Source organism: Boleophthalmus pectinirostris, unplaced genomic scaffold, assembly GCF_026225935.1.
Source record: "Boleophthalmus pectinirostris isolate CB_2022bp ecotype Guang Dong unplaced genomic scaffold, ASM2622593v1 HiC_scaffold_23, whole genome shotgun sequence".
Taxonomy (NCBI): domain Eukaryota; kingdom Metazoa; phylum Chordata; class Actinopteri; order Gobiiformes; family Gobiidae; genus Boleophthalmus; species Boleophthalmus pectinirostris.
Genome location: NW_026571207.1, coordinates 20,730,503 through 20,756,363, shown reverse-complemented (window position 1 = coordinate 20,756,363; position 25,861 = coordinate 20,730,503). Strand labels below are relative to the sequence as shown.

The 25,861-nt window shown below is 38.9% G+C and overlaps 1 protein-coding gene across 4 annotated transcripts; it reads right to left on the bottom strand.

Annotated features, from left to right (window-relative positions):
- Nucleotides 1-103: 103 nt before the first annotated feature.
- pdlim7 (PDZ and LIM domain 7) lies at nucleotides 104-25,794 on the bottom strand. Of its 4 annotated transcripts, none has more exons than XM_020929075.2 (11): nucleotides 25,714-25,794; nucleotides 23,429-23,527; nucleotides 17,416-17,567; nucleotides 13,617-13,644; nucleotides 11,730-11,926; nucleotides 5,356-5,408; nucleotides 4,862-5,105; nucleotides 4,179-4,359; nucleotides 3,989-4,109; nucleotides 1,450-1,565; nucleotides 104-1,194 (listed from the first exon to the last, which is right to left on the bottom strand). In XM_020929075.2, exons 2-11 carry the CDS (start codon nucleotides 23,522-23,524, stop codon nucleotides 1,108-1,110), a joined length of 1,275 nt encoding a protein of 424 aa, XP_020784734.2. In that variant the 5' UTR covers nucleotides 23,525-23,527; nucleotides 25,714-25,794; the 3' UTR covers nucleotides 104-1,107. The 4 variants fall into 4 exon arrangements, with proteins under 4 accessions (XP_020784734.2, XP_055014960.1, XP_020784717.2 ...); XM_055158985.1 differs by having other exon boundaries at nucleotides 25,690-25,759; XM_020929058.2 differs by lacking the exon at nucleotides 25,714-25,794 and adding an exon at nucleotides 25,220-25,644.
- Nucleotides 25,795-25,861: the final 67 nt, after the last annotated feature.

The following is a 25,861-nucleotide window of genomic DNA, read 5'->3' as shown; positions in this document are numbered from 1 at the left end:
CACTGCAAATATTCAAATTCTACAACAATACAATATGTTTTAAGTTACTTTCACAATGTGGTTACCATGTCATTTCATATTAAATAATACTCCAAGCCAAATGTTAAAATAGCAATACCAAATTTTATTTTAAAGCAGCTATAAAAAAAAATCTTAGAAACATTCTGAAGCATATAAATACAAATCTATATCATAAACAAGGTAACAATGAAGGAATGCATTTGTTTTAGTCTCTAGTTCGCAATTCAAGGCTTCAACCATCTTTCCTTAAGGCACTGTAACATTTAAAAAGCCAATAATGGCCCATTTTGCTGTCACCAGTGTGTCTATTAAAAACAGATCAATTTTGAATAATTCACAGACACTGGATAATTGATCATTAACTTTGCCATGTGGTGAAAAGAGAGGCAGTTCGTGACAGGGCAGAGAGGTCCATTGCAGACGAGGTAGGAGACCCCTTTCTGCCTGGCTGGACCCCTATTACATTAATAGGCAGTGGGTGAGGACTCTGAAAGGGGCACACTACTTCCTTGCACTTAGCGAGGGGCGAATGGTACATCATTAGAGCAGCAAGTGACATTATTACAGGCTCAATGGCTTCACCAGTTCGCTTCGTCTGACTGAAGAGACAGTATCTTGCAAGGATCAGATCACAGAAGGCAGATGACCAAAGTCTGTTCTAACTGTAATGTCCTTTACAAAGTCTGATCGAAAAGCATCTTAAAATGTCAACAAGTAGTGTACAGTAAAGCTGCTATACTGTGGTGGATTTGCAAATGAACATAGGTGCTGTCAGTGAAGATAAGCTGTGAAGTTTTACATATGCCAATCAGCCATAATGTTATGACCACCCACTTCATGTAACCCTGTCATCTCCGTGGTGATGATGTTTTTTTTCTTGAATATTTCACAAAGTCGCATATAACACTGGAATATGTTTACTTGCTTATTTGACTTGAGGACCAAATGCACAGTATATCCACCACACAACCATGTTTTTCACTGAATGTGCCAGTGGTCATAATGTTGGGGCTGATTGGTTTATGTGAGCACTATAAGATGCATTTGAGTGAAGTAGGAGAGTGGAAGGTGCTGCAGACGGAGGTCTCACACAGGAGCAAAAGCATGGCCTTTGCACAGCGGCTTATCCTTCTTTGAGTAGAACGTCTTCCCCTCCAGGTTGATTTGGCAGAGCTTTGGAGATGAAAGGAGGCAGATGGAGAGAGTGAATGATGAGGAAATGGGCTAAGAGCTCCTAACAGACCATTACACTGCCACTATGAATGTGCCCCTCTTAGCCACTCAGACCTATAATATTTACCCGTATGCTTTTGCCTTAGAAAATCATACAAAACATATCAACAGGCTAAAGGTGAGAGCAAGATGGAGCTATTGAGGAGGGTAAAAGGGAGGCCCCCACAAAGAGACATATCAATCAAAATGACTTACTGCACACACAAAGCAGGTATCGTGCCAGCTGTAGCCCAAGGCCTCCAGAAAACGGTCTCCTGCATCAATCTTAAAGTCACAGCCATGGCATTTGGTGCCAAACATCTTCTCATAGTCTGAAAGAAAGATGAAGACAAATGAGACGCGAGGCTTTGAACTAAACATAAAACACTATTATAATAAGGTCAAAGTTCTATCCAACTCTACTATTACATTTAAAGTCTGACAGACAGCTCTGGACATCAACTTGTTTGGACGTACATACATATGGTAAAATTTGAAAAATACATATATAGTTCATCTAATAAGTTTTTGAATTGCACAAACACATTTTTGTTAGGGTTGTAGACCTCTAGTCAATTAATCAGTTGATGCTGTCTTACTCGAAGTTTTTACTGATTGACTAATTAGTTGATTGGATTTTTAAGGATTTATACAGACCGCAGCTGAAAGAGGAAAGCATGGAGTGAGTTAGCTGAAGATTTTGGAATGATTGGACAGTTTAATTTGCGTTTTTATTTTTTACTGTTTACAGGTACTTCTCTGTATAGTTGTTTTTTGTGTGTGATCCTTATAGTTTTGTTAAATTTCTTCAAAGCTGTATCCTACGCCTTTTGTCATGGTGTTAAATTTTAATATTGGCCCAGCTTATCAGTGGCACTGACAGCAGCCCATACTGTACATAATAATTAATTATCATATGACACAAATGTGGTCTTCTTGGCGTTGATTGATGAATAGATTCAGATAAACGGTTGGTGGTTGTACTTCTCCATTTGTTAGCTAATGAATCTCTGTTAGAATCATTAAACCAACTATGGCAAAATGTGGACAAACCACACTAACAAATATGTTCCTTCTTACATTAATATTGTCAATTATTAATCCATCCATTTTCTTCTCATTTATCCGGGTCTGGGTTGAGGCGCTAGCAGTTTAAGCAGGAACTCCCAGGCTTCCCACACCCCAAACACTTCCTCCAGCTCCTCCGGTGGGACCCCAAGGTGTTCTGAGGCCAGCTGAGAGACATTTATGTACAATTTATTTTGTCTTGCGCATTTTTACAGCTCCAAGCATTTCCGGGACCCAGGTTGGCCCTTGTGCTTAAAGCACACTTGATGTTTCGGCGTTCCTCGTGTAAACCAGTGCACTACACATCCCTGGCTCTCCTTCTCAGCGGCTGCAGCACCAGGGGATTAGAATGAGGGGAAATTGCTCCAGATACTTAACTGGATTTGCTGCTCTCTTTCATCGCAGCGACTCGGGGTAAAGTGTCACGTCCTAATACGGGCGCTCCTCCAGAGTACGAGTGCGAACCACCGCCACAATCCCCCCAAAGATGCTGAGGCGGCAGAATGTTTATCAGCTATAACGGCATTATTCAAAAGAGAGTGCTCAGGTTGTGGTTGGGGCCCGTGATAAAGCTGCGGAGTGAGGGAGAAGCACTGAGCAACAGCTAAATCATTTACTGCATAATGCCATCCGCGCAACCCATTCATAAAAGCCAATAGAGGGTGTATGGGGTAAACCGCGGTTAAATAGATTACGGAGACGAGAACATGACACTTGGTGATTGACCGCGGCCCTCACAATGATGGTAACAAAAATAGGAAGAAATTGTACAATAGATGTTAAAACAGAACCTGATATTTAAAAAAAGATATAGTATTTAATTGAATGGTGTTTAGGATTTTTTTTTTTATGCTGATACTAATTTCTGATTTTTGTCTCTTCTGTGGCTGATTAATAATACTTACACAGTGACTGGAGCAGCTCAGAAAAAAATAAAAATATTATTATTATTATTCACTTCACATATTGGCTTGTTTGCACCAATACAGATTAATAATACATTTTATAACTAAATGGGGAAAAAGCTAACAAGATAAACAAGATAAGTGTGTTGTATGTTGCAATAATGATCACAGTGTAATTTTGGTACCCTCTTTTGGCGTCAATAAAATATTAGTGCTTGTTTCTCATTGTGAGTGGAAAAGTTCTTCTCCCTCCTCGCAGATTTGTGCTGTGTGCGGCTTATCAGTGAGTAAACTTAGCAGGAGGCTCCTCAGCGTGCAAATATTCTCAGCTGGAAATTACATTTATTCGGCTCACTGCAGATTTAGGTCATGCTTTTACTTTTTATTTATGCATTATATTATTTTGCTGAAGCGTTGGAATTTTGTTTGGAATAATACTAGTTGCTTTGTGACTAGAGGAGTAAAGAGTCCAAAGTTATGAAGTGTTATGAAATCTGCATCAGGCAAGATGTTTGGCCAAATGGATATATATATAACATGATAATATTAATCTCATAACATGAACATGGGCTGCAGTCAACTACAGACATACCTGGTGCATCAATTAACTAAAATAGGGCAGATTAAACTGTCCTGTCACTCCAGTTGACTTACCCCATGCCTTCTCTTAATAAAATAATTACTCAAATAATAATACATTTGTTTAAGAACCAATTGCTCAATTAATCATCAAAACAACTCAAGGACCCAATGAACATATATACATTGTAGAATTTCCTCACCTCTCTCGCAGTATGGCTCTCCCTCCTCCATGTAAAAGGCCTGATTTCTAATTGGATTCTTACAGGCTGCACAATTAAAACACTGGACATGGTAGGTCATTTTCAGAGCATGCATAATTTCCTAAAAACAGAGAAATTATTTAACATTTTGTACAGATACACCTTTATCCAGAGCCTGCTGAACTCCTACCCCTGTGATCTTCTTTTTGCACTTAGCACAGTTTGGAGCGTATCTGTTGTCATGGCATTTGGTGCAGTAAACAGCCCCTCGCTCTTCAAAGAAACCGCCTTCATCCAGCATGGCTTTACACTGTGAACAGGTGAACTCCTCAGGGTGCCACGAACGCCCCAGGGCAACCAGGTAACGACCCCTAAAAACAGATACACACACAGAAGCTCAAAACAAGAGACAGGTGTAGGGACATGTGCTACAGAGAGATACCACTTTATTTTGATGTGGCTAAATTTTAGTGTGTCTGCAAGGGAGGTTTACTGATAACAAATGGTATTTAAAGGCCAGCATATTGTCACTTTTAGAGGGACCAAAACAATGTCTCCAGAATTAACATTTTTATTAGTAGAGAGATTAAAATGTAGTGTCTAACTAGTTTCATTAATCTGTTCCTGTTCAGGGCTGATCACAATTAATCATCTGTACCTATTTAGCTTCGTTTTTTTTTAGATTGTATTAATGATCAATGTGGAAATACAAACAAAAATGTATAATGTAAAATAATTCAGTTTAGCAATCTCCAGCTTTGCTTACTACTTTATATTGTTTTTCTTGTCATATCACCCACCCTTAATCTAAAGTGAAACATTATTTCACCCATAGACTGAAAAAAAAGAAATGTATACGGTCTATGATTTCACCTGATGATTTTGTTACAGGCTCCGCACACTGGTGTCCTGCCACTGTTTTGGGGGGCTGGTTGAGCTGCCTGTACGATGGAGCTGCGACTCTCCATTGGTGTGGGCTGGACAGGCTGCTGGTGCTGTGTCACCACTGTACTGGTTTTGTCCGGGTGGAAGCGATCAGCAAATTTGGGATCAGTGACCCATGGTGGGCGACAGAACGGGACTGCGCTGCCCGCCGCTGCAGCTGCTGTCTTGGAACCTTAGATGAGGAAAACAAGTGTTACCTTGATAAACCTGGCTCAGACTTTGAATAATGCGACAGAAGAGACAGATTTTTATGTAATATTCACTCTCTCCAGATGTTTCTGTGACAGTGTTATGAGTCACATAGCTGCCTGAGAAGCCCATGTATTGACACTTAATCAGAATCTATTAGCACAACCTCTGCTGGTTCAGAGCTGGGTTCTGCTGGGGGACTTTTTTAATGCCACAGCAGGAGACAAACTCACCATCTGGTTTATTCGCTGCCTGGGCCTTGGCAGGTGAGGGAATTGGCTCGAGGCTGTGGGGAGAAAATGACTAATTAGAAAAGGTACACACGCAGAAAGCTCTCAGTAACCATGGCTACAACTCAGTCAATGTATGTCGCTCATATAATCACTTGTGACCAATTGGCACGGTGAAGTGCGCTGAATAAAGCCTGGTATAAAAAGCCCTGTAAGAGCATGTAATGAGAACAACAGGGGCTCTCACACACACTGATTTGATTGACATCGCTCAGGAACTTAAAGAATGGAAAACTTGTTGAAATGCTTTGCTGAGGCAGTCAGACATTTCCTTGAAAAGTGCAGTGATTGAAATAAAGAGTTCTTCTTCCACTTTTTGAGGTGTGTGATCTGCATAAAACATGACAATATTCAGAAAATCTTCAAACCATGAACAAGTGCTTTTAAATCCAGACAGCTGAGAAAAAGTCTTCAGAAAAATATACCATGCCTCCAGTCTGCAATGCATTGTATAATAGTTCTAACAGTTAATGTAAGAATATCAAATTCAAAATTTCAACAAATAAGGACTAAGTACTGTCCTCATACAGCCCTTTACTAGTGCTATGGTGCTTTATCTGGCAAGGCTAAACATGAATTGAGACATTTACACAAGTGTTTACAACTGGGACCTATTTAGGGCAAGACTACAGACTGCAGAGCCAAAATCCCATTGCAGAAACAAAGAGACTTTAGTGCTGGTGGCAAAGACAAGTGAAAAAAACAACTCAATTAAGGTCTAACTGTACGCCTTTAAAAGGAAGAAAAAAAAACCCAAAAAAACCCCCCCAAAAAAAAAAAAGAACAATACAGAATGCATAAAAGCAATTTAAGGTCACCGGGTTAGAGAAATAGTACAATAAAATTGACTTGTAAATGTTGACCTTTTGACTTTTCACTCAATGGCTTTAGGGAGCTCACCTAACAACCTGCACAGTAACAAGGTGGTGAACTGTGCACCTCAGTGCACCCTCACAGCAGCACACAGGAATCAGCCTTGCTTTTGTCAGGTTCAAAATGATACATACACATTCCTGAGCACCTTATTCACACCTTTTGATAAGATCCTGTTACATAGCGGCAGCCTTGGGTAATACATAATCTGCCCTACTTCAAATATGATTTTATGGAGATTTTTTGTTTTAACTGTCAATGTCATTTTAATGTCATCAGATACTAAGTATGCATTTACAATTTATAACCTTAGACAGCATAGCATCTTTAAGATTATCCAAATAATATTTATTCAGATTTTGCAACACTGAAATTCACAACAAAACAACTCACCAATTACTCTACTCTATTTGTCATTTTTCAAGAATTCTATTCTATTCTATTATCTTTTTTTTTTTTTACTAATTTACTGTCCTTTTTTATTCCTCAATGTGCTTAAACAGGCCTGTTTACCCACACACTTGCATGCATTACAAACCACATTTTCTGGCTGTGCTGAAGACCATTCCCCAAATCCCCACACGCTTCCATTGTCTGGTTCTTGGACACGCTGTGCCTCATGGAACATTAGCTTGACATTTCCCGTTCAGTCTTTACACCTGTGATTGTATCCTTTTTTGGCTCTTCCTCTCCTGTGGGACGCCTGGAACAGAGCAGCACGGAGGCGCGGAGGCAGAGGAGGGGAAGCGCCTTTTGATTTGAGCTGGAGCAAGAAGCCGCTGACATGTGTCACCTTCAACCGCGCACGGGTAAAACTGATGCAGTTCTGCAAATATGTGACTGTGGCACCTGACAAAGTGTCAGAGGATCTGGGCTACTTTTGGAAAATACCTTGCTGTTATTGTTATCTGCTCTACTTTGTTAATAAGGTAGAAAGAGCTGCTACTTGTCCTTGAAACTTTTAATTATCAAAACAGGTTTCATATTGATTTAATATTGATAAATCATAAAAATAATTGAAAAGCAGCATCCAGTAAATTATATTGTATACCTAAGCTACCCTAAGAAGAATCTGTGACTAACCTCTGTACACATTGCTATTTACGTTATAAATCTAATTTTGAAAAAAGAAGCTGAAAAACAACACAAACTTTGTTTCTTTAGATCATAACCATACGAAAGTAACTAAAATCTTCAAACAAAATACAAGATAAATGGAGGTTACAAGTGAATATGCAGCACCAATTGCATAAATAAAATTATTACAATAAGGGTTGCTTGTGATAAAAGTCAAGTAAACAAAATTATAACAGGATCAAGGAGAAACGCTGGTACAAACAAATACAGTAAGTCAGAAACAGGAGAAATATAGAAGAGAATAGTTTGAGCTAAAGCAAAACACTTCATATAGAGGAGAAAAAAGACCAGAAGAACAGAAAATCTTTTTTTTAGATGTTTATATATATTTTTGATGACAGCAGAAAAACACAAGTACAGGTTTGTCTTCCTTGTCTTTGGTAATGATTTGGAGAGGCCTATGAGATGAGAGGATCACAAATGAAATGTCTAGAGGATGAAGGACTTGGTGAATGGAAACGGTGGACACAGAGTGAGAGACAGAGATCAAAGGAGAGAGAAAACTTTAGAGGAATAACAAACACAGACCCCCCTCCCACCTGCCCACTCATTAACTCCAAGATGGAACACAAGGCCAAGCAGCTGCCCACAGCGTCGGCCAACATCAGGGAGATCTTACATTTTAGGCTCAGTATGCAAGGGTCCACTCTGGGCGTATCTAGGCTGTCTACTTTTCTTATTTTTTCACCTGAATCTGAAAAGGTGAATGCTTTAACTGCCATTTGACGCTCATCTAGTATCTTAGTCGTCTTAAGTCACATGGAGGTTTATGGTGTCGCTGTTGGTAGCGGTTTCAAGACTGGGGTTGGCATTCTAGGACGTCCAGTCTGTGGTCACTCAGGATTTAATATTGAGGGCACGGGCAGACCTGTCATGGTGCCAATCCCTCAAACGGGCATAGCGAGGACTCTGGATCTCAGAGAGGAACTTTTCCCTGATGACGAGGCAGATTTGAAGAAAAAACAAGGTAAAGAGAGAGTAGAATGAAAATGTATATAGAATATAGGCAGTGACATGCACAGCAAGGTTAGAACCTTAAGTTAAGCAATTTTGTAACTGTAATTCACAACAAGGACTTGGCTCTTAACACCGTCAACAACACTATTTGATAACTGTTATGCTGTAACTGCTATGAATATAAATAACAGTACCAAAAAGAGTGCTTCACTCTCACATGATATAAAGCTATGACGTGCAATAGTGTCAAATCTGTTAGGTGCACAATTTACTATAGTGTAAGTAACACATAAAGCATTAAGGCTGGGCAATGAATTGAATTTTAATCAAGATCAAGAGTCTTGTCTAATTGTCAATTATAGGCTTGTTTTTGTTTAGTTTTTTTTTTAGTTTTTTTATCAAGAGGTCTACACTCAATCCTCTGTTAATAAAAGTGTCTGGTTTGGAGTTCAAACTTTGCAGGAAGAAATGTGGCTATACTAAATACTTAATGGCACTGAATCAATGTCTGTCTTGTTTATGTTCATGAAATTAACACTGATCACCCAGCCCTATAAGTATCATTAAGAATGAATTCTGTTTGCAATTAAATATATTGATACTTCAAAATGTCAGGGTCAATTAATTTTCTACTTCACAGCCATGCAATGAAACTAATTTACTGATTCAATGAGGGATTAACCACAGACTATATAAGTAAATGGCATTAGCACAACAATATTCCAACATGCACATCTCAGCTGACAATGTTTACCTGGACCTCTTCATGGTCTCATCATCGGGGTCCTGCACTGAGAGCACCAGAAAATAGAAAACATGAGGGAGCTCCACTTTTAAAGACAGCTCATTCAAATGTGCCACTACGGTCAATTTGTCAGGCCCACTCTGTCACAGAAGATGGAAGCCCACTGATATCTGAGTCCATCTCTGCTATGACATGCCTGTTATCTGTCTTAGCTGCGTCAGTCAGTCTGCTGTCACTCTAGCGCTGCTATGATCACATCAAATCAACTGACAGACCGCCATCTCGCACCCTCCTCTCCCCTCTAGCACTCTACTCCTCCTCTTCTCTACCGCTCTGCCTCCTCTGCTCTCACTGACTTACTGTAATCGGTGCCTGTTAGCTGGGCCAGGATTCGGAAGGAGCGGGACTGGGTGGTACCGGTGCGCGGCTGCCAGTCCTCAGTGTCCTCGATGAGCCTCTTCTTGCTGCGGTCATTTGGGATGAAACAAGGCACGTTCTCCGCTCTGAGCCCGTGCCTGCACACCACACGGCGGGCTTGGGTTAACGCACAAGTCTCCCCCCATGCTGGGACTATCCACTCACAACAACCAGAATAGGCCAAAGCTACACAGACGACCTTGAAGACAGAGGACAACCCTGAGATATCATGCTGCAAAGCGCTTAGTAACACGGTCACGCATAGAGCCAGGTAATGGATAGCCATTAGGGGGATTTCTCATGGGCGCACTATAGACTGTAAATGGACAATAGCTCATTAAAGATCATATATTTGGCAGGCATTAGTATTGACAGGATACAGTCTGTCTCAAGGATTTGCTTGAAACACTGACTTAACAGGCAGAATGTGTAAAACGCTTCAACACATATGGGCATAATTTATTGCAAGCACTATTGATCCAAAGTACAAGATGTAATTTGAACAAGCAACACAAACTAACTTAAAACACACGTAACCAAACCCAATGAACAAGTACAATCCAATGCAACCACAAATCAACACAGTATCTTACTTGGATACTTGGTAAATATCATCATAATAAGCTGGTTCAACTCTGAGGAAGAAAAAATACTTAATGATTAACTAGCAGTAATATTAGTGCATAAGACAAAAACATAATTGAAACTGGAACGAAGGGACTGTAAAACATTGTCCCATTTTATAGGAAATCATATATTATTTATGAACACCAGATGGCAGTGTTTTGTGAAAATGTATATCCCCAAAGAGTCATATCAAATACTGTATAACCCACTGTTTTTAGAGCAGGAATGCATGTGAGCCATGTGATCCAAAGACAACAAATTCAATAAAAATACATATGTGGTGTTTTGTTTATAAAGGCGTAATACTAACTTGTCAAGAGCTTCCATCTGTGAAAGTAAAAAGACAGGGGAGATGAGAGAGATAGGACACCAAGAACAAGCTTAAACATGTTAAATACTGCACACAGGAGCAGACGGAAAAACTGCAAAACCCATGCATCAATGTGCAAACAAACATGCTTTTCACTGCAGACACAAAGAGAGAAAGCCTCCATTGTTCTCTCAGTTCAAATTATTACCACAGTGATCCAGCAGCAGAATGACTCTTTATATAAAGGCCCAAACTATTTATCTTCTCATATCCTCTTATCATTTCAGAATTCTAGCATACTTCACATAAATGAAACATACCTTTTAATTAAATTGTTTATGGCAAGGACACAGAACAATGACAAAATGAAGCTGGCAGTTGTAATTACAGGCTTTTTCACAAAAGTGGTGGAAATTGCTTGGCCTCAGGCATCTGCTGAAGATATTCTAGAGTGAGACCTCCGTAAAGACAAGGCCCCTAAATAATCCAGCGCTAGGCCAGTAAAAGCTGTGTGGGAACTCGGCAGAATTTATGAGCGGGGCTAAATACAGAAACATTACCAGTGGCTGCTCACCCCTCCACCATGACCCAAATTATAAAGCAGACCAGACGAACCTCAGAGAATAGACCATTTACACAAAGCACTTCAATCAAGTGATGTGCTGTTTTGTCCTCTTGCTGAATACGGGTTGTAAACTGTTTTATTTTGCACTAAGGGAACATAATTTTCATCCATAACAATCTGTTTATGTAGCAAACAGAACAGAAAACAACAATTAGAAAAAAGACCGATCATCAGTGGTGTTCTTTCTGTTATAGGAATTAATTAAATGAAAATAACTGAAAAATATCAGGAAGGCTCAAAATTAGTTAAATGATCTGTTTCGTGTGGAGTATGTAGTGACAGTGCCATTCAAATGCAGACAAAACACTGCATATGCCAAATTTTAGTGCAGTTTCAAGTTCTATAATGTCAATTTCTAATACAGTGGGCACCTAAACTGGATTATAAATCATTGTACATCAGATCTCCAAAAAACATAACAAAAGTAAAAAAAAAAAAAAAAAGAAGAAATCCATCACTAATGCAGAAAAAGAGAAAAATTATTTAGTGACCAAGGACTGGTTGTGCCTCGAACATATTCAATTAAATTATGTTTTTTCAGTATACAAAACAAAATGTTAAACCAAGAGCACTATGTTGTCGGCTAACTTGCCCTTGCAGATAGAGGATGTATGTTTTGGACCTACCCATTCAGTGACTCCTGTACTCCACCAGAGCCTTGTGAACGTGGGGTGTTTAGTTTGGGGGAGTATGCCACAGGCTTAATAACAGGTCCTGAGTTGGCACTAGCACCACCTGCTGTAAACGGCCGTGCCATCTTGTTAATGGTGGTGCTGGGGGCGAACGAGTACTTTGGCTGAGCAGAGGCTGGAGTGAGCGAGTCCTATGGGGGAGTGAGAGAGAGGGACAATGCAGCACACAACACACAACATGCACTTAGGATTCACACATTGTAAACTTTGCATATGCTGTTGCACAATCCTTCTTATTTTTAGAGCAAAGACCTGTGTGTGTGTAGGTTTGCAATGACTGGCTATTAGGTATGTCTGCTTATACTTCTAAATGTAAATAAAAACTTATCAAAACAAACACAGTTATAGTGTAACATTATACATTTTTAGTTAGACCGTCCACTACTTGCTGTTGTCTGAGTAGAAGTTATTGCTTTGCCTGGAATGTTCCTTAACTTAGACTTAAACTTACATTTCTACAAGGTGATAATTATAGGTCACATCTGTGGAGAGGCAACCCCTCGCACAGTAAGAATGCATGTTTTACAAAGTGTTTTTGAACAATTAAAAAAATTCAAATAGATTAGTTTAATGCCAAACTGCAAAGCATTCCAGGCAATCCAATAACATCTCTATGGTGGAGTCACTATAATAAAGAATCGCATTGAAAATAAAAGGTCCCTCAATTAATAACATGATACAACTAAATTTAATAATTTTTTTTCATATCTTAAAACCATAAAAAAGGCATACCTAATAATATGGCCAGTTAGTTTACACATAGTTATTTCTGTGTGCCAGGACTGAGTCCTACGCACAGGGAAAGTGCTTAAGAAGTTGGAGCACAGCCGTTTTATTTACTTTGGTAGCTGTCCAAAGACTGAAGTCTAAAGTTATCTGCTACTGGCACTAAGAGAAAATACTCAAACTGAAAAATTGCTTATTTGACTGGCAAGCTTTGGATGACAAATTTACTGTCCTATATAAAATATTATCACAGAAAAGTCAATGTTCCAAAATGCTTTTTTTTTTTTTTTTTATTCTAACTATGATGAGTTAAAGTACTTTTCCAGTGGGGGGGTTGCACCTGATTATTTCCATGAATATTTTTATTACTACTTTGACTGGAATGTTCCACAGTATGGCATTAAACTAATCTACACAAAACTCTAAACTCTAAAATAAACATTTATTCAGTTACAGGTGTTTATTGATCTCGAAAAACATGCACTCTTACTGTGAGCAAGGATGCCACTCCAAAATCTAATGTGTAGACTCTTGGAATAACCAAGCGCATATTTGTGTTTAGGCAAACCAGTAACATCTCCATGGAGACAATCAGGTGGCAGCTTCTCAACCAGAAGAGTTATATATACTAGAACTAGCATGTCTTTTGTTCATTTCAAGATGTGATTCTACAACTGTAAGTGCTAGTTTATGCATGTTTCTTCTCTTTTCTATGCTGTGTTCACATCTAACTCAAATCAATTGTGTCTGTTGTTTTACCACTTATATACTATCAAGGCAGCAATAGAGGATTGTGCAAGGCATAACAAAGTCAGCTACAGTGAATTCCAACACATTTTTGCCAATCCATCTGGCAAACAACTAATTTAGTGAGTCAGTGGCGCTTTACTAATTCACAGTGCAGGGACACAGCGTGATAGCATGACGGTTAGCTGAGGTGGTTCTTACTACAAAGTGACATGAAACACTGGTGAGGCCAATTACGAGTAAAAAGTGTCTCCCAGTTGATTCTGTGTCACTGTGCAGTCCAGCAGCGATCCATGCCAGGAATTCAAACTGATTTTAGATCAATGCTTTAAACAACAAAGGCCTTACCTTGTGGTCTCCAGCAGCTTTGAACGCTCTGTGAAAAAAGGCATACAAAAAGAGTGTTATAAGAAATTCTGCTTTAACACTGGGCATTACACATTGTTGCAAGTGTACAGGAGTCTTTTCATTTATTTTGTGTTCATGTCAGTGTTTCAGCAGTGTCATAAAGATCTCCATTTAAGTATAATATACAAACTTACAATAATAAAATAACTAAAGTATTTTCTTATGCTTCATTACCATAAATTAGAGATGGGTAATGTTGAAAAAAAATAAAATAAATATATATATATATATATATATATATATATTTCAAAGGAACATCAAAATTATCATATTCTGACAATATTATGGCACTGTGTAAAACCATGTCAGTAAATGCCTTGATTTAGTTTGAAAGATCACCTCAAAAGTGCAGAAATATCACAAGATTACGCCTCAAGTTTGTTTAATTTTTATTTTTAATCAGCTCTCTTTGCGGCTCTAATTATAGACTGTGGCTTTAATTATAGACTACATACTTCCTGTTCCAATTTTAGATGTCTCCAAACAACTATTGTGTCATTATACATTTTTCAATAATTTAACTCCCCAGGACAACGCTTTAGGATTTTAGTTTATGTATACAGCTATATGATCTCACAAATGAAAATGTCCACACACTATATTTGCTTGTCAAATGTGTCAACCTAAAAGACAGAGGACCTGTTTTTAAACGCTGCCCCAATGTAATGAAACCTAATAGGCCAGGTGCAGAAGAATAGTGAAGCAAATAGAAAATGGCTTCTATTAAAAATGATTGACCGCTAATGGCTGTTATTATTATTGAACCACTATGACTATCACTTTTGACATTGTTTTCACTGGTCTACAGACACGTTTTTTGACAGTGAGAAATGGGTAGGCGGGCGTCGTATGCTTGGATACTGATAGAGCCCTGATATAGATGAGATGACAACTCTGACGGGCCAATGCATTTCCCACCTCTGTCACAGCCAATCACAATGACACTGTATGCTGTCTTACTGTTAACCTACAGTTTAATGAGCCTCACTTAATCAAGGAACAGAGAGGAACAGGTTTGACAGCTGTTCCTGAGCTCGTTTTTGTTGGATGGGATAAAAAAATTCTGACATGATTAAGTCACTGTCACGGGAAAGGATTTTTGGTTTGCGCTGAAACCGAATATGCTCACAATGAGATCATTTCCTGGCTCATTTCAAGGGTCACTTACTTTAGCTGATGCATGTTTGGCTTACATGCTGATGTTTGATAAAATCAGGACTTTCTCTACAAAAACTCCCTTGATACTCCAAACACAATCTCCACAAGCCTCAAGGCTCTTCCTGAAACACTATTGTTACTGTGCTTGTTACATGATCGCCTGTCGAACAACTTTCCCTCAAGCTAACAATCTATTGGTTATGTCTCTTCTCTGCTTTGGATAAAGTTCTACACAAATAAGTCAGACGATGATGATTGGTAATGAAAGACGCACTCCAGTGTCTTTAAGTAGGAGCAGCTTTCCTTCATTGTTGACATAAAACAAATGGTGGACGAGGCCACGAACACAATGGAGAAACCTGACAATCACTGCTCTTTCAAAAAGTGTTATTATCTCGCCTATGAAAAGAATAAAATGAGAAACTGTAGAAACGTCAGCGGAGGGTTAGAGACAAGGTCAAAGTAAAAAAAAGGAAGAAAGTGAGATATTTACAATACTAGAACTCAAACAAGAAATACAAAGAAAAGTACAGTGAACATCTAATTAATGATACATAAACATTAAGGTTCATTACAACTTTTAAAACACTTTCTACAGCTTTTTAAGTTCTTATAAAAACAGAAGAAAGCTCTGGCATACCTGACCAGTAGTTTGACGACACGCAAAGTAACCTTGTGACTCAGCACTTGTCTTGGAGCTACACCTGAGACAGGTGTCTGTCAACAGTTTAAAGAGACATCAGCACATTAGTCAGGCTGTGTGACTAAACTATTAGACTCCTGGCCTCAACAGAAAGAAAATCTCACAAGATTTAATTATTACATCTCTCAAGGGTGTGTGTTTTTCGTCTAACACTGTGCTAAGTGCTTTTTCACTATGAAGGAAGTGAGGCTATGAATTACACGGAAGAATGAAGGGATTTTGTCACCACAACATGAGAATAATATTATTATATTGAATACATTTATAATAACTTAAACACATGTAAACATAATAGACAAAATAGTTATTCCTTGGAAATATTACTTGTATGTATCATTAAATACTTACAAAGCAGGTGCTCCTCAAAGATGTGCAACTAGGCAATTAAAAAGATAAAAATAACCCTTCAATAACGATGTGGGTGAGGGCAGAGCATCTGAGACACTCTGAGAGGTTAAAAGTCTTTTAACAACATCAGAGTGCCTTGGATCCTCTGGCCCACCCACATCATTATTGAAGGGTAATTTTCTGTCTTGTTGAGTAAATATTTTGAGAATAACATTTTGACTCATAGTAATTTTGAATAAGACATTGCGTACCGTCCTCAGCCTCTTTATAGGAAACACATGCCACATCAGCAGAGTTTGTAGCCTTATGCTTTCTGCTGCACTGTGCTGCTTGTCACCCAAGGCACTACATGATGTATGCAGAACACAGCAAAAGCAACATATATGATCTGAGCAGGCCCACTTTGTTATTTTACCCTGCACCATAAAATCACCTTTCAACATCTTCATCTTGTCAAATGTGACACCATTACTTGCATGTTTTGTGTCTCTGAGCACTCTTTATTTTAACATTGATGAGAGCCCATGGGCAGCTCAGTAAAGTGCTTTACAGAGGTTTCAAGGCCATGCAAATGTGAAAGAAGCCAAGCAAATTTTCAACATTCAGACTCCACAAGGATGTTTTAATGTGTGTCTACTAGTTTAATTTATGCTTTAATCTGTTAGGTTATATGAGAGGCCGTGCTGACATGAGACAAATTAAGCAAGCAGACCACATTTGTAGGGAGTCAACAGAGGAATCTCCTGGCAAATGACAACAAAGTGAACTGGATGTGAGAAGTAGCTCGGGTGCTGCTGTGATCACGAGCCGAGCTCTTTAAAGCAAAGAAAACATCAAAATGAGTCCCACGGCAGCAACAAGCCTTATCCTCCTAACAAGTTGACCCCGGTTTATGTTTGATGCTATTAGCTTTGAACAGGCACATCCTGACTTTGCTATAAAGAGATGGCCATTTTAATCACATCACTTAATCAGGGCTGCATTATCAGTAAGTGAATTCTTAGACAGATTATCAAACTAGGTATGAGGGTGACTGCTGCTGCTACTGCTGGGAAGGTTATCTATTAAACAAAAAGTGCTTTACTCTAGTTTGATACGGAGGTGTATTACCAGAAAGCTGAAAACCCATCAGATAAAAAAAAAATAGTATTAATATAATCTTATTTAGATATTATTATAATTGAACCATATTTTTTTGCACTCATTATTGTGTATGTGTATCCACCTTACTTAGAGATAGATACTTTTCTCCACAGTCATCCTTATAAATTATCTGTCCAGATATTAGACCGGTGTAGTGACTCAACCTTTTAAACATATTTTTCAAAACCAAAGAATTTATAGCAAAGAGATAAAGATTTTAATCATATCCGAACATCCTGGACCCATAGTACCTGTCACATTGGGAATATTTCAAGGGCATTTGTTTATCTTGCGTCGCAGCGGGTAAGAAACAGTGCTGCATGTGTGATTTATGCAGGGTGTGTTGGAGATAAGGCCTGACTGATCATGGGGCTGTGATGGACTCACTTGCTGAGGGTGAGGGTGAGGGAGTCTGACGCTGCTCTGATCTGGTTCTGTGCCTCCACGTGGGTCATGTCCTCTGCGTTGGTCTCGCCAATAGACACCACCCAGTCCCCCACACCCACACCCGCCTGGGCTGCCTTTCCTCCTGGGGTCAGCTAGAGGAGAAAAAATAAGGACAGCAGTTTAAATAAATGGATAAAGTTCAACAAAGAAGTATAAACTTAAAACTGGTGTTCAGCATTTGGGCAATAAAAATATGACATGCCTTCATCAGTATCATAAGATACAAATTAAGTAAGATTGTGTGTGTACTTATTTAATAGGGTAATAATAGGGTAGCATAACGTTAAGTTCTGAATCTGGAAAAATATATTTCCCTTCTTTTTTCATATTGTCAAAGCAAATAGTTACTAAGGAGTATAAATAGATTTTTTTCTGATGATCTGATTCGCTGTCTTTTTGTTATTGTCATTTTACACTATTCATTGCCTGACCACCTGTAGGTGAATGGGAATAAAGATATGCATTTCACAGATGGAATAAGGTGAAGCAATGATTGTATTTTTAAGTCAAATAACAACATATTAACATAATGTATGCTGTGACAATTTATCAAGAAAAAAAAGTCAAAGCATGTCTAAAACACACAGGTTGACTTTGCTCTGCTGTCTTTTAGCTGCACTTAATAATCAACTCTGGGAGTCTGTGTGTCTGGGTCAGAGAGGCCAGTGGAGATTTTTCACTCAGCGCTGTCGGGAACAGGCATTATCGGTCATTGATGCTAAGAATGATGATGTCATCAGTCATCGCCACATGATTTATTACAGATGTGACTCAGGCCCCGCGGAAGATGTAAATGAAACCATATGTTACCTACAGTCATAGTGAAAGGCCAAATCCAGACAGGTAAGTCATTTAGTCACAAACAGATGACATCACATACACAGCAGACACAGATGAGTGTTATGTTACAAATGAGACAGTTGGTGCAGGTAGTAGTAATGCTCAGACATGTTACTCCTGTCAGCTATGACTTCTGAGGCCTCTGAAAATACACATAGCGACTGCCAGAGCATGTTTAGTAAGGGCTTAGTCAGCTTGCCCCTGTGCTTTAATGAAACTCAAGACTTGTGTCAAAGTCGCAGATAACTGGACTACAAAGTGTCTAGCATCAGATAAAGAGAGCCGGTGTTGGGATTTCAGGCAAAAAGCTATTAGGATTACTCTCAGATGTCACAGATCCCTGCAAATGTTAGCTTGTCAAAGGTTAAACGGGCTCTAATACTTCAATCATTAGTTTGGCTTCTTTTTCCACGCACCACAAACCTTTGGGTGTGTGCGCAGTGAGGTAAAGCTTAAGTAAAATGAGGACATGTTCAACAGAAACATTGTAAAAAAAGACAAAAAGTGGTTCACATAGTTCAAGAAACATTTTGGCCAAAAAGAAACATCTCACAATTGTCTAGGATTTACACTTGGAAACAATTATGAGGTTGAGGCGGAAATATTTTCTTCAGTTGAATAAGCACATAAGAATATACAAATCAAACGTGAAAAGGAGCACAGCCTATGATTAAGCCACTACATCAACTACAATGTGCAAAGTGCCGACCTAACCTTTAACTAGACACTACTGGGTCATAAAAGTCATTTATTTAGGTTGGGGGTAATTATTAGTAACCACAAATTTTAGCTTGAAGGCGTAATGCATAATTAGCTATGGTAGTGTAACAGACAAATGAAGTCAGTTTGAACCAGATGTGCATCTTCTCTGTGTCGTCAAAGCAACAAATTGGAAATATCTCATGAAGGGGTGCATTTTCCCCCAGCAGCCAAATACCAGAGAGCTTTGAAAAGTTAGGACTTCAAAGTGGAGCTGCTACTTTGTGCCCGTTTTCTGTCTGGATTGCATCTATAACACATAATTTTCCCACTGTAAGAGTGTTCTACTTTAATTACTGCACCATTAAGCTCAGAAGTGGGGTTTATGAAGCTGTAAAGGCAGCAGGTTTGGTGTGTGCGGGGTTTGTGATGGACGCGGACACCTGTGCGCCTGGCTCGGGTTCAGAATGCAACTGCTCACTTGAGAAGGCAGTGCTTAAAGTTGCTGTCCTCAGACCTTTGGTTAGTAGGGGGCAGATGGAAACCCTATACTGCCACAGTAGTCTGTCAATACAACGGAGAACAGTGAAAAACATGTCTCTGAATGCAACATGCAGGGTGGTAACGAAGACAACAATCCCTGAATGTGACACACTTTGATACCAGACAATGTACAAAAAGCATGGCCAGTATTTCAAAAGAGATAGTTATGTTTGGCATGTGTCAGTTGGCCTATTGCATTTTTGCAGAAGCAGAATATTGCCAAATAAGGCAGTTAAAGTGCACAAATTTTGCATAGTTCAACTAGAACACTGCTTTGGAACTATCAAATTTCATAGCACTACCAGCCCTTCAAACCATAACTTTCTAAGATGCTTTCCTACACTGACCCTGAGCACAAGTGGGACCCATATTCACTCTGGTTTTGGTTAAACTAACCCACTGCAGATACTATTCTGTCTGGACAACTCCCTTTTATTCTTTCTGTGGCTATTTGGAGGTCGGAGAGACACTCTGTCCTTACATCACTCACACCGCACAGCTGATGCAAAGCCATAAATATCTCTCTGAGAAATGGAAAACCAAACCTGCAGCAACAGCATATGGTGCGCAGTAATGAACGCAGGGCAACACCTAGCACTAACTCACCTTAAAGACCACCTGACACAAACAACTAATGTCCTTAGCAAAAAGAATCCATTTGGTGAATTATTAATTGAACTCCTTAACAAGTGCTTGCTAAAGGTTGGAACTAAACAACAGATAAGCAGAGTGATATTCAGATAGGCAATTCAGACACACAAATCTAATGACAGGTGTAATAAAGAGGTACAGACAAAACTCACAACATGACTCCATAGTGTGTCACTTCCAAGTTTGATTGCAGTCTTGAGGCATGTGGTTTTATTATGAAAACCAGATGCTCAAAAGGCTTCGGGGTTAAGGTGTTGTAATGTTTATGAATTTGCAACGGCGCCAGATCTGGAGTTAGATACAAGTCAGAGATCTGTGTCTGAAACGGACAATTTCAACAGCTGTCAAATACAGTTCAAACCAACTTGCTTTTAAGTTTCTAAGTATATTTATACTGGATGCAGTAAAAAAAATATTAAATAAGACATATTTATCTTTTTTTTAGGTTTTTAGCATTATACCATATAACATATCACTGTTTAACATTTTGTCCATTCAGCAAAAACGGCTATGTGACATTTCTGTATGAATAATCGCAAGTAAGTACAGAGTGGGCAGAGATAGGGGGTAGATGAAAACAGAAGTTTTCTGAGCACTCAAGTTTCAAAAGAAAGACAATGCAGGATTACCCAAACATGTAACTTTGAGTAAGATAAGGGTGAGGGAACTTCATTATAACAAGCTCATAAAAGTAAATTTGACATATTTCCATTCCTTTTAGTGGAGACAGAAAGGTGAGGAAAATGCTGCTAATTAAGATTGTACATTGATATTAGAATCCAGGATATTGTGCTGTTTTGAAGATGAAACTTATTTTAAAAAGTGCAGAGGACTCAAGATTAGAGAAGTGTAAAGAGACAGCAGGGATGTGCTCCAGGGAAATCTATAACCCATTTTCCAATCGCTCACGTCAAAAACTGTTGATACTAATGCTTTAAAATCTCACGAGACTCAGCACAACATCTGTGTTTTAACAAGACTTTCTGCACCACAAAATTTTCACTTTTGGGTATTGAAAAAGATGTCACCAGGCAACAGTTAGAACAAAGTAGTGTTCATGTAACTCAGCAAGAAGTTCAACCAAAGATCAAATAAGACCAACACAAAATAAGACAATGGGCTGTTTGATTTTGTCTTTCAGTTTGCAAGACATTGTTTGATGCACATGGATTTTCAATAAACATTTACATTTCAAAAGACATAGGTTTTGAATATGTTTAGTGTTCTATCTCTCAAATAAGCAAAAAGTCTGAAAAAATGTTATTACAGAATTACAGCAAAACCCTATCCCACAGTGTTAGCTTATCTTTGGATTCAGCTTTATGGTTTTCATTTTCATACGAGATCTAACTAAACAGAGCAAAGAAACAGGGATTGTTAGCAGTGACAGGGTGGATGCAGCAAAAATGTCAGGAATGCTGAGAAAGCATAGGCTTCTAGACAGAAGAGGAAGGAAACAAAGCACAAAGCACTGAAGACTTCACCAATACATAAATATGGAACCATAAAAGTACAGTTTAGCCAACTACTGTAAACTAGCCATGTACATTTCTACATTAGTAACTCTGGAAAAGGAAGTTGTGGTTAACACAAAACAGCGTTGTAAGGGCATGACCTCAGAATCAAATGAGCTGAATCGTAATTAACCCTAAAAACATTGTGGGGCCCTAATTGTCGGTGAGAGCACAGTTTAGACACATTGATCTTTCAGTACTTATCTGCAGACATTGTTTTTCTCCCCAAAAGCATTTTACAGGCCTTTTGTCCTGTCACTCCAACTGTTCTCCATTGTCTAATCTCCTTCATCTGAACAACTGGGTACAGATACTTATCTCATCAGCCACAAGCCAGTCAAAAACCAAAGACCACCCACTGCAATTATCCAATGCAGACCCTTGCTAGAGGCCTTGCTTCTCAGTTGTTACCATGGGAAACAGTGGGTTATGCTGCAAGTAAAATACATACTCATTTTGCCATACTGTAAAGGTTTTAATAGAAGTTTGCTTCACCCATAGTCTAAAAACAATCCGGACAATACATTGGCATCACAAATTACATTAAAATGATCTAAAATTACAGTTTAAAGAAAAAAACAACAACAACGAGATACAATTATTCAAATAAACAAATATCTGTGCCGTAGTGCACAGTGCTAAAGTCAAACATGTTTGTAGTGACACTATATTATGATGTGTGTTGTATCAGCAGGTTCTTTCCAAACACTAAGTCTGTTTTTTTTAACTTCCACGAGACAAAGCAAAAAGCAAAAACGAAGAAGCCCATTCAGTTCTTCTCAAAGGAGACAGCTAAAACAAACTGCTCTGAAAAGCTTTTCAATCTTATGGCTGTGACTTAAATAGATTTGACTTGAATAGGTCCTATATTATAATTCCTTGTTTGGTTTGGGACAAACCTGACATATCGTTTTTTATGGGTAAGAAGGATGGACCCAGACAAGAATCTTAAAGAACACTAAGTTTTTGTCTAGGATGCGAGGAAGAAGACATGTACTGACATGGCCAATGATACCTACCTTCAATGCGGGATTACCTCAGCTTTACACAAATCTATAGCTTCTCTCAACACTGTAGACTCACCATACTAACAATGTACAGTTTTCAGATATGACTGCTATATAAGCCTAAAGGAAAGAAAAGAAATTCAAGATATTCACAGCTACATAATTACTAATTTAAAACCTAATTAAGTTGAAAATGGCATACATCGAGTAAATTTGATAAATTCGTTTATGCAAATCAGCTTAACATTTATAGATCATCTAAGCCTCTAAGGTAGAACATTATAACACCAATAATAAATGGAAGCTTGTTGGAATTCCATATCTATGTGCGCAATACCTGGCAGCAATAATAAAATAATTTTGTGTCTATGTGTGAGTGAGTGTGTTTGCAAGGGAAATGCACATATAAGGCCTGGAAAGAAGTCACGGCTCTTTTCAAAAGCTACAGTGTTTGACAAAGCCATACTGAAGCAGCTCTCCAGAACAAACGGCAGCATGTTCCTGAGATAAGTAAATATTATCAATGCAAATGGATTCTATGTTAAATTGCATTCAGCTGAAATCGGTCCTTATCTGGAGGTTAGGGTAGGGCTGTGACATTTAAAAGTGACATGCATTTTTAAAGGTGATGTTACATATGAAATATGTGTAAGAAGCTTTGAGAATAAAACACGGTCACATGAGTGTTGCTGGCCTTACCCTTGACACGGTGAGGGGCATACTGAAGTCCTTCCCACCCTGCAGTCTGAAGCCCCAGGGCGCTGGGCCGCTGAGGGTTACAGAGTATATGTTCATACCCTTCAAGAACAAACACAGACGTATTCATTAGACACATGCATCCAAGCTACTGTTTATATCACTAAGGAAACATTACATCAAGTAAACATGTATAACACTGCAGCACTGTAAAGCATAACAACACATGAAAATACCACAAGACAACACTGCTGTCAGGATGTACAAAATAATGTAGAGACAGTACTTGATTAATAAAGTAAGGAAAAGCCATTTTAAAACTAAACATCCAAAGCAAATCAGCACCACACAGGCAGAAGCATCATAAATCTAGTAGACAGGAGGAACACTTTTTGTGTTCCACATCAGATTCATTTTTTTTCAACAATTAAACAAAATAAGAATGAGCGAAAAATGTTCATATTATCTGTTAAGTGGTAGGTGATAGTGGTTGATTAAATCTTATAATGATCATAGGCAACTTAAAAAGCATACGTCACAATTCTCACTAAGTGAGATACAGCTGTATTTGTGACCTCTGAACCTCTGAACCTCTCTAACTCTCATCTCAAACTCTAGGTGCTATTGTGCCAACTATCTGCCTAAAATGCCACTGTCAGAGCCTACCTTGTCCAGCTGGTCACCCAAACCTGGCAGAAAGTTAGAGTCGGTGCGCTGGAGCAGCAGATTCTCAGCGTGTTGGCAAACCCTACCCCCTGACGGCGTCTGTGACACAGGCAAGCCCTCGCCTCTCCTCGCTCCTCAGAGGCTATATAAGGAATGTAAAACTACACCAAACTATTTCAGCCCAACACCCACATGAGTCACTAGGAGGGGGTGGGAAGAGGAGAGCAGGACACAGAGGTAACATCAACTGCCCCTGTCGTCTGGCACAGCCAACACATCTAAAAGTCTATGCATTTTTTATTCCAAAGCACTAGAGCAGACAGGCACTAGAGTAGACACAATAGGCAGTGTAAAACACTAGACTGTTGTTTCGCCCAAAATGGGCATTGTATTTTCATACATTTTTTCATTCTTAAATATGTAAAGTTGCCTAAATTGTTCTTGTTTCTTAAGACTGCAGTCAACTTTTATTTTGTTGCTACTACAAACTGTAGATCTGCAAATTAAACAGTACATTTTCAAGGCTTTTAGTCTGTGGGCTAAAGCAATTCAGTAAAGTTGCATATTACTTACATTGCATACAAATGGCTGTTGTAATTGTCAGAAAAAAAAGGAGAGAGTACAGGCTCAGTTCAAAGTTATAACATTGTTATTGCCATCTTTCTTATCTGTAATAACAAAAAGGCACATTCTCAATTCAGTTAGGCTATAACTCAAGTTACAGTCTAATCTATGTTTTGGGAAGTGTTTAATATGCGTCTGTTTCTTCAGTATTACAAGCATTCTTTAGAGATGCTTCACACTGTACTCTTCCTTTTGTTCTTTTTAACACTGATGCAAGGAGCTTATGCTTCATCAAATAGGCCTACTTCTCAATGGGCCCCCAACATAATTATCTAAAGGTGATTAAAGGCCAACTTTATTCACAAACATGTGGTAAACTCTCCAATCCAGAAATAAATTAAAGTTTACTCAAGCACAAGCAATCAAAATGTACGAAAAACGCTGTAGTGCTAGACTGGTGTGGGCGCTCATATCAAACTTAAATGGCTAGAATGCTAGATCATAGGTGAATCAAAAGTTTCAAAACTTTGCGGATCAAATGCTTGTCTGCGTGAGTTTACCTACCTCTTGTCCCGTCTGCTGGTCGCCAGACATCACGACTATTGCCCGATAAAAAATGTGAGGAAAAGTAGGCTAAACTTCGGAACTTCCTCAAAGCGGACGTGAAGGAGCCACCGTGGATCCCCTTGGAGCTGAGCAACAGATTATTCCACAAACTCTAGAGTACGACTGACTCGCGTGAGACGTCACCAGTCACATGGAGCACTTTGCCTCTTTCTCCGGAATTTGAGCCATAAAACAGGAGAGGCACCGGCCAGGCATGAACAACGGGGTTTTATTGGAGCGTGTCGGCTTGTGGCCAGAAAACAAAGATCTTTACTCAGCTGCACACACGTCAAGTAACTTTCATGAATTATGTGTCTAACAGGACTACATTCCACCAATGTACGCAATTTAATTATAAGTGGCATAAATGTAATAAAAAAAAAAAAAAAGTAAAATTATAAATGTATATGGGTGAACTATAAGCATACCTGTGTTTAGACCTGGCAGCCTACCGTTTTGCATTTGTGTTGTTGCCTTTTGTCCAGATCGCCATTGCGGATGAAAATGTGATCTCCACTCCCGCATATACTTGGTCAAAGATAGCTCAGCCTCTCAGACTAGACTGTGTGTGGAGACATTGGCCAGCAGAGGGAGACAAAC